The sequence below is a fragment of the Numida meleagris genome, chromosome 5 (assembly GCF_002078875.1).
Source record: "Numida meleagris isolate 19003 breed g44 Domestic line chromosome 5, NumMel1.0, whole genome shotgun sequence".
In the NCBI taxonomy this organism is placed as follows: Eukaryota; Metazoa; Chordata; class Aves; order Galliformes; family Numididae; genus Numida; species Numida meleagris.
This window is the reverse complement of record NC_034413.1, coordinates 53746161-53761268: the sequence shown is the minus strand read 5'-3', so window position 1 is coordinate 53761268 and position 15108 is coordinate 53746161. Positions and strand designations below refer to the sequence as shown.

The window sequence follows — 15108 nt, the reverse complement described above, 5'->3', positions numbered from 1 at the left end:
GTGTAGAGAACATATGCAGTCTTTATTCTAGAGTGGACTCTCAAGTAAAGTTTAGCTAATTCAAAGGCTGCCAAAAAAACCCACACCATGCTGTTGTGCTTATAATTTCTCTTTTCAGTACTATTGTACTAACAGTCCACATACGATGAGGAGTTGATCTTGGATCCAAAACAGCACTAATGAAGTCTCCACTCAGGAAAGACTATAAAACAGAGCTGCTCATTCATGAGCTTCAGGTGGAAAAAGCAGAAATTTCATGCTCTTTCTCAAAGGAATGGAAGATAAGAGGCACATACTGCTCTTATAGGCAGCATGCCCTCCACATCTGTCTGGCAAGGGATTGTTTAGGCAGTACACTTACAAAAACTTCACAATTGGCTGGTCAGAAAAGAGCTTGTGTTTCTCCATTTGACTGCCCGCCCTGTGATAGGTGGTAAGACCAGACTGGCCAGCATTAAAATAGTTATGGGTGGAACAGATGACTAATGGTTGTTTTTCTCCAATGGCTTCTTTCTTAACATTTGTTTTATTTATAAATTTTTCCTCGTGGGTCAACATCTTCATAATGTGCTCAAATACATTCTTATAGCCTCAATTGTGGCAGCAATGCAGAAGCTTGAATCAAAGCCTGTTTATAAGACGTTTTGGAAAATATTTAGTAGGAAGAGAAATAATAGTGCTTCAGATATTCAGTGGGAAATGGGAACACAATTGTCTCTGAAACTGGTTCGTATGGGAAAAGGCTGTTTTGTACTGGTCTCCTTTCTTGAGGAGGATCCAAAGATTGCTCTTAGCAACGGATTTTTGTAAAGAACATTAGAGGGCTTATATACAACAAAATGACAGCAGCACAGAGTTCAGCCAGCCTAAAATTGGTACTGTAAGTAATACAACACTGGCAGGGGAAAATGAACTATCCTACAAACAAACTGGATTGCTGCCAGAATGGAAACTAACTAGTTTAAGGTTCCTCAAGTAAAAAAATTAATTTTGTTAAATGTCTTGAAAGAAAATTTTCTGGTTCGTCTAAAATATCAACACAATAATTCACTGAGGGTATAGTTGCTTTGCAAGTTATATTATGAAATCAATTTAAATTATTTTGTTAAAATATCCACAAAGTCATGTAAAAGAACAGTTATATAATTAATATGTTTTTTTTAAAATACAGTTCTCACCAAAACATAGGTCATAAGCAGTTCTTAAGGATTATTTTGGTCCCTCATTCATTGGCATCCTATCTCCTGCTGGAACCATAGTAATTTTTAACCCTTTCTCACACTTCTACTCATCAAGAATTAAACCCTCCTTTATACACTTACTTTTGCCCATGTATAAAGAAGTATCAAAATAACAAATGGTGAAGTACTGAATACACTGGCTTAGGCTGAGTAAAGAAAAACATTCAGTGGGGATCACAGAGAAATGCACAAAGTATCTTAATACCTCTTTGCTCTCTTCCAGGTCTGATTCACTACTAAACTCCTCTGTATTTAGATTTTCAAAGTCAGATTCACCCACAGCAATGGGCACTGTCACAGTCAGGCTTGGGTTGTTTATGAACGACATATAATCACTTTCATCAATGATATATTTCTCCACACTGCTGCCTGTGCCTATGCCACTAGTTGTTCCATTCACATCTTTAATATAATCATGGTCCTTGCTTAATTCTGCAGTATGGTTGGAGATACAACTATTTTTGTTGTTCAAATCTTCAAGTGGTTTGATTTCATCTAAAGCTTTTTGTTTTTTAACAAAAGCTTTTTGGATGAATTCACGTGCTTTTCTTTTCACGTAGTCTATGCCCTTCTGCATTCTTGCTACAGCAATTTGGAGATTGTTCATTTCATTATCATCATCTGTCACAGCAAGGTTGTCAGCACTAAATGAACTCAAAAGCAAGGCCAAAAATAAGTTCAGTACCTGTAGAAAGATAAAAAAAAAAAAAAAAGAAAAATCTAAAACTTATGTCAGCAAAGAACTTCCACTTTATTTAAAAGTCCTATTAGTAACATTGAAGGCTGAAATCTCAATAGTTCACAAAAAATAAAAAATAATAAAAAAAAGCACCCTCAGAACTATTTCTCCTTGAAAAACGAAGGGTTTTTGTTTGTTTTGACTGTGTCCTGTTCACTATTCAAAAATATTTCAACTGATGAATATCTGTAAATGTGTCTTTAAATCCAGATGGCTTATAAATATTTTGGTGGAAAAGCCTTATCATCTAAAATCTGAGATAACAAACTTGCTATTCAGCATCATGAAATTGTTTAATTTATTCCTTCACACAGCAGAAACTAGATTTAGATGACTAATCATGTGATAAATAATAAAAAAATTACAGTAAATGATTTATTAAGAGCCCATAAACTAAAATTATTTGGAGAACAAATATTTAGAAACAGCCAAAAGACAAATTAAGAATGTGACTAAGAGCTCACTTTAACATTAAGTCTTAGCTTTTTGATATTACAAGGTGCAGAATACTTTGTTCTCTATCCAAAAAATCTCTTATCCTTAACTTTAAGCATTGCTTGAAACCACCAGCCTAAGTGCTTTATTGAAGCAGAGCCAGAACACTTAGCTCTCTTCAGAACTGAACCCACTCTGTTGTTGAAGAGTATTTTGTTAATGTTTTGATTACGTACCACTAGGTTTCCAATCACCATGACCATCATGAAGACAGTAAGGCACATGGCTTGGCCAGCAACCTCCATGCAGTCCCACATTGTTTCTATCCATTCTCCACACAACACTCGAAATACGATCAAAAAAGAGTGAAAAAAATCTTGCATGTGCCAGCGTGGAAGTACACAGTCACTTGCAATTTTGCAGACACATTCCTTATAGTTTTTCCCAAACAGCTGCATCCCAACAACAGCAAAAATGAACACAATGATGGCCAGAACGAGGGTCAAATTTCCCAGAGCACCCACTGAGTTGCCAATAATCTTAATCAGCATATTTAGAGTTGGCCAAGATTTTGCTAATTTGAAAACTCGTAACTGGAAGAAAAGAAAAACAGAGTAAGGACAAGCAGCAATAAAAATACAAAGATAATTTATGGAAAGACATTACTGCAAAAAAAACAAACAAACAAAAAAACCAAAAAAAAAAAAACGTGTCCAGTATGACTGCTGAAAAGTTATATTCTTTTCTACATGCATGATGTTCAAAAGGTCAGTCACAAAATTTTGCAAAGTTAGAGCTTGAGAGCTTCAAAGCATAGTTTTTACCCAAAGCCCAAGAAACTACCAGTCAAATAGAATTTTAAATTTAGAATCCATCTCTTAAAATAATCAGGGCTACTTTTCTGCAGTTATTTGCACAACGGATCTTCACCTGTGATATTAATGAGAGCACAATGTGTCTATCTAAATAGTCTGTTTGTGCATAGCAGGATGTTTAAAGTGTGTACATACAGTACATAGATTGGAAATAGGCCAAGACACCTGTTGCTATCTATTTTTCTGGATCTCTTTTGATTCCTGCTGAAGACAGTAAGGTATTACATATAGATTTGTATGGGTTTTTACTACAGAAAGAGACTTCAGGATCATCATGGCAAATAATGAAAATTTTTAAGGCAAAAAAGTAATGAAGCCTCATTGAATAATCAGTGCAATTGATGTATATTTACCAATCTGAATGATCGAAGAACTGAGAGTCCTTCCACATCAGCAAGACCAAGCTCAACCAAGCTAAGGGTTACAATAAATCCATCAAAAATATTCCAGCCTTCTTGAAAATAATAGTAAGGATCCATCGCAATTATCTTGAGAAACATTTCTGCTGTGAAGATTCCAGTGAAGACCTAAATTCAGAGTGCAGATGGTTATTTTTTGTGAAATATAATATTGCAGGTTTAGCTGTTGTCTAGGCTACCTATCTGAAATCAGCCTCATCCAAAACAGATACTTAAAAATAGTTCACTGTAGTGATATATTACAACTATCTTACCTTAACAGAGATCATATAAACCAAGTAATTTTTTTTTAATTAATTACATTCTACACTGAAAAAATTATGTAAACTTCTGTTTTATAACATAAAAAAAAAACATTTATAACATAATCCAATTTCAACTATATCAGGATATGGACTTTCTCATGTACTGTACAAACAATATCCTTAATTTGATTTTTACGACATAAACCAGAATGCTTTCCAAGAAATTGCATGTCATAACATAATTTTTTGTACACTAATTACATTATACAACGTTATGAATGAGGCCAAATCTAAGACTCCTAATGGGTAGCTCCTTTGGTCATACAGCCTATAATAATCCCATTCAGTTCAATAGAGATAAGACTATAACAGCTGGGGATCAACTGAGATACAACAGTTTGTAGAACAGAGAGACATGGGTGTTGCCAGTAAGCTCAGTGAAGCCAACTGGCTCAATCATTTTAATGTCAGGACTGAAATAGAATTGAAATGAGCATTTTAAACATGATATTTCTGGTAATGATTTCCTATCGTGGAATTCAATATTCTGTATGAAGTAGGAATCATATTTAGGGAGCCACCAAGGTAGCAAGCCTGAGTAGGTTTGAGATAAAGCTGTTGTGATTCTGAGTATTAGAAGAATTTCCTAGAGGATAGGGAAGTATTAAAGACACTGTTAAAGGCTGGCTGAGCTCTGCACTGTACTGCTTATTTGTCTTTTTGTTTTGTTTTGTTTTTGATAACTCACTTTTCAAGCTGAACAGAAACTGCAACAGCTAAAGAGAATAACTGGGATAATCAGGATCTGGACAAGATTCTGACTTGTTCAGTGCAGGAACACAAATGCTCAAGATAGATGAAAAGTTACTTGTTTTTAAGATAGAGAATGAAAACAACTGTGGAAGAAGTGGGAATAAATAAATACCATGTGAAAATAGTAATAAGGTTCCTAACCATAGAGACAGTGAAGCTCTCAAGGGGATTTAAAGCTGAACTATGGGAGCAGGAGTACCCTGAAAGCTTCTGCATTGGAGAAGGGGCTTAAATCAAGGTCCTTAAGATTGGAAGAGGGTGGTGCTTATAGCCAACCTCTCTCATACTCTCTCTGTAGTTTGATGTTCACCAAGATTTATATGATATTTTCCTGGTTGGCAAACAAAACTATAAATTGCTATAATACAAGAAGAATTGCTACAATACAACTCATATTCAGAGCTTCCTTTATTATAAGTGCATGAAAATCAGTCAGGAATTTGTCTATTAATTTTCCTTTCCAAATTCTGTAGTTATTTATTTGATCTGAGATATTTTTTTTCTTCATTACAAAACAAGGATTTTTTTTTAAATTACACTAGAAGAAATCAATTCTTAAAATAAGAGATGAAGTAGGACTGCAGCCACAGATACTTCTGTGTGATCAAACCTGTCAGTTCAAAAGCATCATAGCTACAGAAAATTATCTACTGAATTTTTTAATAATTTATCTTTTTGAAGTAGAAGGGAGAAAATATGGTTGACAACATGATAAAAAGGTATCTTATTAATTATCTGATTCTAAAAAATATAAAGACTGTAAGAAGAAAAATTACTGCAGGATGTTTTTCATGTTTAAAATAAGCATATACAGAGAACAATCCACATATCCACATAAAAATTCATTTAAAGAAGAAAATTCTAGAAATGCCTTTAAATGGCTCTTCTAGTGATTGTAAACCTGTACCCAGGAAACAGAGCAACGAGATGAAAGCAATTAAAACACATTAATAATTTACACATTTGTATTGTATTGATTGAAAAAGAAACACATTTATTCCCATGGTGTCTTCTTCATGGAATTAATGCATTTCCTGGTTTAGTAGCTAGATAAATCAACTTCTATTTAATATGGACTTTAGTTAATGTAGCAGTGGTGCTGTTTTTTTAAATATTTGATTTGGTTTTCAGAACACAGGAAAATACTGATTTTACAGAATTCTAAGTTATGTGACCCAGAGTTGACAGTAAAATTTCCAAAAATGTTATGATAGAGTCCTATCTGGAGGGCAATAAATGCCCAATAAATCTACTTTCTAAAGAGGTACAAACAAACAGACATACTTCCTTTAAAATCATGAACACAAAAAAAGCAGACTCACCAGATTTCCGACTGAAAGTACCCTATTGAATTCATCAGTCATTGGATAATGTTCCATAGCCATAAAGAGTGTATTTAAAACAATGCAAATTGTAATAGCCAGGTCAACAAATGGATCCATTACAACTAAGTTGACAATATGCTTTACTTTTAACCAATGCGGACTGCAGTCCCAGATCAAGAAAATATTTGCAAATTTATACCAGCATGGCGGGCATTTCTGTCTTGATTCTTCAAGTTCTGTGGGAAAGCGAAATACATGACTAAGCATGTGATTGCTCTAACATTCTCAAGGCTAGATGAGTTATACCAGTCAAGTTATCAGTCTAGAGAGGTACTGATTAACCTCTATAAGCATATCCTTTTTAATTTTTACAGGGCTCTTCTGTAAAGTCTTAAAAAGGAGCTATCAAATTTACTTAATTTGTTCAAAGCTTATCTATCTAGAACAACTTTGTATTTCAGTCACTATTCAGATCAGCATCAATTTATGTATTACATGTATTTGTATTATGTATTCCATTGTTCCTTCATTAAACATCAGACTATTCATCAAATTTGCTGTTCTATTATGTAAATATTTTTACTTCAAAATTTGTGTTATTTACATGAAGTTTTTCAACATAATATTCATTCCTAGTTCAAGAAAAATCATTTTTATCACATACAGTTGAGCTTTTAGAGAGTAACTGAATAATATAACTGATAAAAATGTGTATATATTGTTATATATTTTAAAAATGTTCCATTATCTTTTTGTTTACAGTGAAATATTTGTTAATAATATGCATAAGTGTCCTCTCAGATATTGCCCCCAAACATAACTTTGTAGTCCCAACAAGCACAAGGTACATGGTGGCAAAACAATAAACTAGAAATGCTTACTTACATAATGACCTCAATGAATATAGGCCTCTGAGTGTACTGATAAATAGTTGTTGGTTTGTTGGACAGTATCTATTTAGACAGTTTTAATTAGTTTTTAAGTTTCAAATCAGATTTTCAGGAAAAATATGGCATTAAGCATTAAACTATGCATAGCACACACCTTCCACAGTGTTTGTAAGGATGCTAGCAATGCTCATTGCTCTCTCTCTTAAAGCTGGATCTTCCAGATAGTCCATAGAAACATGGAAAGAGCCTGATATTCTCTTCTTCATTTCTGTCTCTGTAGTGGTGCCCTACACAGGGAACAGTAACAGGTGAGACCACATTTGAGTAATAAAATAGGCAAATACTATACAGATCCCTGTTACTAATATGCATATATACGTGCTTCGTGCACTTCAGTTTTTATCATGTCAGACTTTTCTTACTTTTTAATATCTTTAATATAGTTTTTAAATGATAATAGGCAATAGTTACCTAACTGTTCAAGATTTAGTGAGAGCTTATTCACGTAACTATTGCATTTCTTTCCTTCAAGCTTAGAAGAATTATTTAAAGAAATGAAAAAGGACCGAATTCAAAAGATTGTATTTTTTTTGCAAATTGTTTTTTCCTTCCTCTTGCAAGGAATATTTAAGTTCCTATGACATAATGGTTTTTTACACTAGACAAACTGTAGTAAGTAAGAAAAGTACGACTTCCTCATGCTTCCTCATGCTAGTACGTTTCCAATTAACGTGAGTAGATAATTCTGAACTAAGCAAGAAATTTATTTCAGTGGTCTCCTCTCTTACCTGCATATACATACACAGCAACAGCAATATGTGCTGCAAATATGTTCACACAGACATTTATAATTTGTATTTTTGGTAGTATGTGCAGAAATGCAATCTTCCAATTAACTACATATCTATACTGTAGAACTCCGCCAGCAAAGGATGGAAATATATAGAAATGAGAAACGAATGGTAATAATGAACTGACTACTTCGTTACATTTTTAGTGGGTCTGATATAGAAACATATATTATCAAAATTAACCAATAATGCTAATTTTGATAAAGTGGTTATAGTAGCGTCATACTGATTGCAGACATATGGTAACATTTTCGTATACTGTTTTCAATTGTACAGTAACTTTGATTTCGTGGACCATAACAAGACAGACATTTATAACAGCAAAATGAATGCATGGCCTGGCAATACAGTATAGTGCTTTTGTGGATGTATAAGTAAGTTAATATTTTACTACGTGGAAACTGCAAATTGCATTTGTTAGTTATGAGAATATTAGTAAGTAAATGCTTATGTTGCAAACCTATCTTATCTGTTCAATTTATTAAAGATTTTACAAGATGCAGGAGCATTCATTCACAGCTTGACCAACCAGGAAGCATTGCCAAGGATTCCATTCTGTAGGTAACACTGGCTGGTGCAGTAAGAAAAGGCCACGATGCCTAAGCTGTTTAAAACTTTCTTACATTGTCATCAGTAGCTGGTTTATCTATTATCACCTCTGGCAGAAGCTGTCCAACAGGCGATGTAGGAACAGATGGTCCACCAACCAGGGAAACCACCCCATTGCAATCCACAGTGCTGTGCATCTTCCCATTCACTGGAAACACTGCCAGCATCCTGGATGACCTACTGGCCTGACTAATGTTACTGTTACGCCGTTCACCGTGTCTGCGTGGCACAAAGAGAGAATCTCTTCTGCTATCATTGTCTTCAAAAGTGCTGTGTTCATCATCAGCAAAGTCATTTTCAGATCCTATATCCTTTGCTCTACCTCTGAAGCTGAAAAGGCTTGTTCTGCTGTTGCGCCTTGGGGAAAACAGGGAGCCACGAATACTCAGCAAAGACTGTAGGCAAACAAAATTTGTAATTATTAACTAAAAACTTCAAACTTAGCATTGCCATCAATATCACATAGTTTTTTTTTTGTTGTTTTTTTTCTTACATAAGGTTAACCACTTTTACCAGAAGTTAATGCTACTGTGAATAGTTTGTATGCTTTCCACTATATTTTGCAAGCAGAAATACTTCTGTTCATGGATTCTTAAGACAAAAACAGTTTTGAGCACTATTTGCTTCTAATGTCTGTTAAAGTAGCTGGGTGGTTCCACAATATCATCAAGCAAAAATGGATTATAAACATGCATGCTTTTTCATATATGCGGCATCCTTCACATATTGACAGAACCTCCAACATCATTGAAGCAGGAGAAAAATGTAACGCTATCATAATGGAAGTACACTATAACGTTTTAATAAGAATAGATAATATATAATCACTCTAAGAAACTAACAGAATGAATTGAAGAATATTTTTCATATAATTTTTGAACAATGTTTTCACAAGAACAGGTATATGAGGTTAAGTTTCACTCTGTTTTTGTTTATTTTTACAAGACAGCCTAGCAGCTACAGCACTTTCTGTCAGGCACCAACAACAATAAGAAAATTTAATGAAAATCCCAGTTTCTTTTCTTTAAGCAGTAGGGTCATATTACTGTACCAGGAAGACTAAAGTTGTTTTGTAACAGCCTGCGATGCTTTAAATATATGCTTCAACTAAAAATAACTATATGCAATACCTGATGTGGAGAAGAATATTTCTTTTCATATGTCAGTCTATTGCCTTCAATAGATAATCGGAAACCTTTTCTTCTGATGCTGTCTTCTGATTCAGACTTGTGAAATTCATCTTCATCTTTTTCCTCTCCTCCAGACTGTTCTTTCTGTTTTCTTTTTTTCCTTCTATTTCTCCTTTCTTTGGCACTCTTTGAGCTCAATTTGGATGCCTCTGAGGAACTTTCTGAAAGCCCACCTGCTCCTCCTGCAGCACTGGGCTCCCTGGACTCGGCAGATGCTGTTACTGCTGCTGCCGCCACTGCTGCTGCCTGTCACATCACAGAATGAATTCATGTCACTCAGCAAACCATGACATCAAAATTGTTAAATTTTACTTGTACAGAATTTTTAGTCCCCTTCACCCCAAAGTCTCAACACTTACAAACTATACTGATGACTTCAGACTAAAGAAAAACATAATAAACAGTACATTCCTAGTTTTGAATATTCTTGATTATGCCTTAGTTGTTCTCAGTACAATGCAGAAGAGAAAATCTCTGAGCTAACTCTGATATTTAAAGTCTAGCACGGTGGCTTCTATCTCCAAATTCAAAAAACGGGGATTTGAGTATCACTAGAAAAATTCCTATTATGCACTTTTGCATTATTATGCCATAAATTATACCTGAGCAGCTTCTTGCTGCTTCTTTAGCTGTTCCAGCATCTGTTGAAATTCTGCCTCTTTCTGCTCTGCTTCTTCCAGGGTTGCTTGGTTCTGCTCTTCGTAGGCCATGGCAACCACAGCCAGGATCAAGTTGATCAGATAGAACGAGCCCAGAAAAATCACCAGAACAAAAAATATCATGTATGTTTTTCCAGCAGCACGTAGTGTCTGGAAATAAGAATAAATTCATAAACAAGAATAGGTAAACAAAGTTCTGTTTCTCATACTTTGAAAAGTAAGACAACATAACTGATTTTAGACCTCTTGCTTTACAGGTAAAAACATATTGAGTCTATTACCCATAAAAAAATTCTCACCAGTTGATAAAGATTTTCCCAGAAGTCTTGGGTCATCAAACGAAACAGCGACAAGAAAGCCCAGCTGAAAGTGTCAAAACTTGTATAGCCATAATTGGGGTTTCTACCGGCTTTCACACATGTGTAACCTTCTGGGCACTGCCTGCAAAGACAAACCGGGTGTTATCTAATATAGTTTAGTATTACCATTTGGAACATCCAGAAGATTAGGATTGAAAAGTATATTTTTCTTTGGTTAATCAGACTAGAAATACGAGAAGTCATGATTTTTAATTGAGAATTTTTAAAGAACACTAAAAAATTATGCAGTAAAGGCACATATAAAAACCTACTGTGAAAAGTCTAATGCAAACTTCTAAAGCATAATTCAAATAACGTTTTTAACTATTAATGCTGTAACTAATGTCAGTGTGAAAACTACTGTCTGTTCTTGAACATGATAGTACTCCCGTGTGCAGCAGGAACTGGAACGTAGCAGGAGTTTTCTAGCTGTGCCATCTGTTGCTTCTCATATCCAGCAGTAACAACGTTAATTGCAAATTACCGATTCAGCCATGCAAATACTAAACTCATTAACCAGTTCACTGCGCTTAATGGTGTACAACGATGCCACTGGGATCAGGAAACCAAATCCACGTCGCAGTGGAAGACCCTAATATCACTTCTTATGTGAAAGAATGTAATCACTGAAAATATAACTATGCATATCTTAAGATGGATCTAATTTATACACTACGAAATAATCTCACAAAAATTGCTCTTACCCAGCATCAGAACTGTTCCCACAAAGGAGAGCATCATTTTGCCCTTCCAGAAAATAAAAATGACCTGTTTAGGAAAGAATTTCCAAAAAATTAATAAAATTTTGACTACTAACATATATTTTGTTTAACAACAGCTCTCTGAAACAAATATTCCGTATCTAAAAGCAATAAGATGATTTCAAATACAATTTTAAACAAGTATTAGCATTTTTTTCAGCAGGAAATGCCACTATGAATTGCATTAAGAACCATCTCTCAGCTTACTGTTTAAATCCCAAAATATGCAAAAAATCCCAAAGAATGCTGCTGGATGTAAATGAACTGTACCATTCTCCTTTCAGACTGACCACTGAACTAAATAAAAACTTATAACATTATATTGTAATCTTACAATTAAATGTAGCTGAAAAAAAGAAGGGTACTGATAATTTGTTTTAAGGAGGGAAACTTTCTGATCAGCATTGAAAAGGGGTCCCGTTGGCCACTCACCAACATTTGTGGCCGTTATCTCACATCTCCCTCACTACGAGAAAGGTATTGAGGCTCTGGAGGGTGCCCAGAGAAGGGAAATGAAGTTATGAAGGATCTGGAGCACAAGTCTTATGGGGAGTGTCTGAGGGAACTGGGATTGTTCAGTCTGGAGAAGACAAGGCTCAGGGAAAACCTTGTCGCTCTCTGCAACAGCCAGAAAGGAGGTTGTGGCGAGGTGGGGGTCAGATTCTTCTCCCAGGTAACAGTGATAGGATGAAAGGGAATGGCCTCAAGTTGAGCCAAAGGAGGTTCAGGTTGGATATTAGGAAAATTTTATTCTCTGAAAGAGTGGTGAGGTATTGGAACAGGCTGACCAGGGAGTCACCATCCCTGGAGGTTTTCAAGAAAAGAGAAGATGTGGCACTGAGGGACATGGTCTAGAGGTCACAGGAATGGGTTGATGGTTAGACTAGATGAACTTAGTGGCCTTTCAACCCTTAATGATTCTATGATAAATGAACTTTGCAAAAATCATCTGGCTGCCAATGGCTGTGACTACTATGGACACTTACAGTCTGCAATGAGACTGATAATTGGTATACAGTTTGGTATATATCTAAATTGAATAACTGCAACTTTTACCTGTGTAGGTTGTACGTCAGGGGTATATATGAGGAAATTATTGATAACCTTAGGAAAGAAACAATGGGTAGGTTCCACCAAATCACCCTGTAACTAACCATCTCAAAAGCTGTCTAGTAATCCTGAATTTAAAGGGCTTTTTAGATGGTTTAGACAGCAACAACATTGGCCTGTCTATTCTTAGAAGAATAAAGAGAAGATGAGCAAAAATTTGTGTGCCTATTAAGATGCACATTCACTGTATCCCTGAATTTGTTTTTTTCCCCTCTAAGCAGACTTCTACAATAGCACTTTAACTCTGAAGCTGCAGCACTTATGAAGTGTTTCTTTTTTTCTTCCTGAGGAGATTTAAAACTCCCATTGGCTTTCTGCTCCACAGAGGTGGCCTCCTAGCCTTCTTAAAATGGCCTCATCTGAGGTGCTACCAGCACAACTGAGCTCAGACTGGACTGTGGCGGCACACACTGTGCTGCTGAAGCCTGGCTGCTACAGAAGAGAACTTAAAGAAGGTTACCACTGAGTACTGGATTTGAGGAGGTGCCATCAGTTATGGGCATAGCATGTTGCTGGCCACAGGAGATAGGCCATGGGTTGTCAGCTGCATGTAGATAGTGTTTGACACTCTGTGAAGGACTCAGTTTCAGTATCTACTCAGGCATACAAGGTACAATCTCCTGTGCTGTGCAAAGCGCACAGCCCTGTGTGCTGCTGCTGTCGTGTTGGGTTGGCATGTGTTGCAGAATTGCACTGTGCTGACCCGCAAGTAGGAAAGTTAGCTGGCTCAATGCTGACCACAGCTGACCCATGTGAAAGAAACCTTATTCTGCATGATGTCAGCTAATCATGATTAAAACATGTTGGAGCAAAACAGCTGGTTGGGAAGAACACAAACCTGACATGATCGAGTACATAGGGCAGTCATTTGCAAACAGCACTGCAGCAGTTGAACCGAACCACTAAAACAAAGCTGGTGTGAAAGCTTTAGACAAGATGTGCCGTGAAGCCTGCTGCCCTGCCAGCTCCACAGGCAATAGCCACCAGGCTTTCTCTGCATACTCTGGTACAACCACGTTATGCAGGATGGCAGATACAAATGCTCAAAATATTGTCATGACAGGAAAATTTTCCTAACCACACAAGCTGAACAGAACTGTATAAGCACATGCCCCTAACTAAACGCAAAATTCACAATGGTATTTTGCCAATGCAATGTGAAAAGACTCTCACTACATTCAAGGCGCATGGTTGGTTTCCATTTATTTGACTAGGAAATGTGAAAAAAATCCCTGACAGGCAAGTACTTCATTTCACGGGAACTTACAGTTGTCTGGGTAAATTTAGGGTAACGACTGAGCATAACTATTATTTCATGAAACAGATACTGAGATGTTTCATGCAGATCGAAGAAAAGTCTGTGCTTCATAAGTGAATAGTTGTGAGCACCTCTGAGGAAAATCATCAGTAATGATGTGTTCAGGAGTGAGGAGCCCTCTCTCAGTGACAGGACAAGGTCTCATTTTAAGACAGCAGTCATCTGCTTTGCACCAGAGGAGCAGAACTGGAAATGTATTAGGAAAAAGAAAACCAGGCCTATAAACTGGCCCAAATGTGAACTTACGGTGCATTACCCTAATGCATCACACCACACAACGTTCTGCTGAGGGCCCAGTCATGAGTCATCACCATTAACGAGCAGAAGGAACATCCAGTAACCAGCATTGGGCTGTGGTTGTGCTCAGTTCACTTTGCAGTAGAGACACTGAAACTGTGCAATTATATCACTGATGTTTCCAAAAAACAATTCCTGACCATTTTGGTTTACTAAATTAAGCAAATGAAAAGATGTGCACTAGTTCTTCCGAGTGCACAGATTTTAGAAGAAATTCTCATACTCATGGGAATTAAATACTGAAGTTTTCATCTACCATATACATTTTAATCCATCACGTTCTGCATTTTTCCTAAGGGTTTTTGTTGTTGTTGTCTTTTGCTTTAATTTTTCAAACAGAAGTGTGTGAAATCCAGCACAAAGGAAAGCAGGAAACTTGCAGCTCTTGCAAGATCATCTGGCATCAGAAAAGCAGGAAGTATTCTTAAGAAGCATTTGCAACATAGGGAAGAGACAGACCCATGTGTGGTGGGGTCAGCATTACCAAGCTCTTCCTTGTCCAACAAAGATGTGCTAGGACATCTGGAAGAGCACATGGGCTGGCCCTGAGACTCCGTTCTGCCAGACTGCAGGCACACACCATGGGCCTCTGTTCATTGCTGACTACAGCTTCTTTTTAATCCTTCCAAACAACTGAAGAGAGGATTTGTTTTCTCCACCAGACTCAGTCTTTGAGAATTCTTCACGTACCTGATCAGCCCATTTATTTATTTTAGGCTGTTTCCATCTACTTCATAGAAGACTCACTGGCAATATGTTTAAGATGAAATAAACATCTTTACTTAAGAAACTAAAACTACTAAGAGAGCACTAAAAGAAAGAGGCAAAGAGAGAATAGATATTTCAACTCAATTACAGGGAAAGAAAGATCAGAGCTGGCATGGGGATATCCCTGAAGATTTTGCTAAGCCAAGACATTTCGATCTCATGTTCTTGAGCTGATAAGTACAGCAGAAGAGTGGGTAATGTAAG

At 36.3% G+C, this 15108-nt stretch overlaps 1 protein-coding gene across 4 annotated transcripts in view; it reads right to left on the bottom strand.

Moving 5' to 3' along the window:
* Nucleotides 1-15108, bottom strand: part of LOC110400414 (sodium channel protein type 1 subunit alpha) — a 63187-nt gene that overhangs the window by 30416 nt on the left and 17663 nt on the right. For 2 of the 4 annotated variants that reach the window (XM_021400271.1, XM_021400270.1), the window contains exons 7-16: nt 11355-11418; nt 10591-10732; nt 10235-10441; nt 9573-9878; nt 8457-8837; nt 7137-7269; nt 6090-6328; nt 3644-3817; nt 2652-3008; nt 1447-1926 (exon numbers count right to left, since the gene is read on the bottom strand). In XM_021400271.1, the coding sequence (XP_021255946.1) occupies nt 1447-1926; nt 2652-3008; nt 3644-3817; nt 6090-6328; nt 7137-7269; nt 8457-8837; nt 9573-9878; nt 10235-10441; nt 10591-10732; nt 11355-11418 (2483 nt within the window). The remainder of the gene's footprint in view (nt 1-1446; nt 1927-2651; nt 3009-3643; nt 3818-6089; nt 6329-7136; nt 7270-8456; nt 8838-9572; nt 9879-10234; nt 10442-10590; nt 10733-11354; nt 11419-15108) is intronic. The other 2 variants (XM_021400274.1, XM_021400273.1) reach the window with 1 other exon arrangement.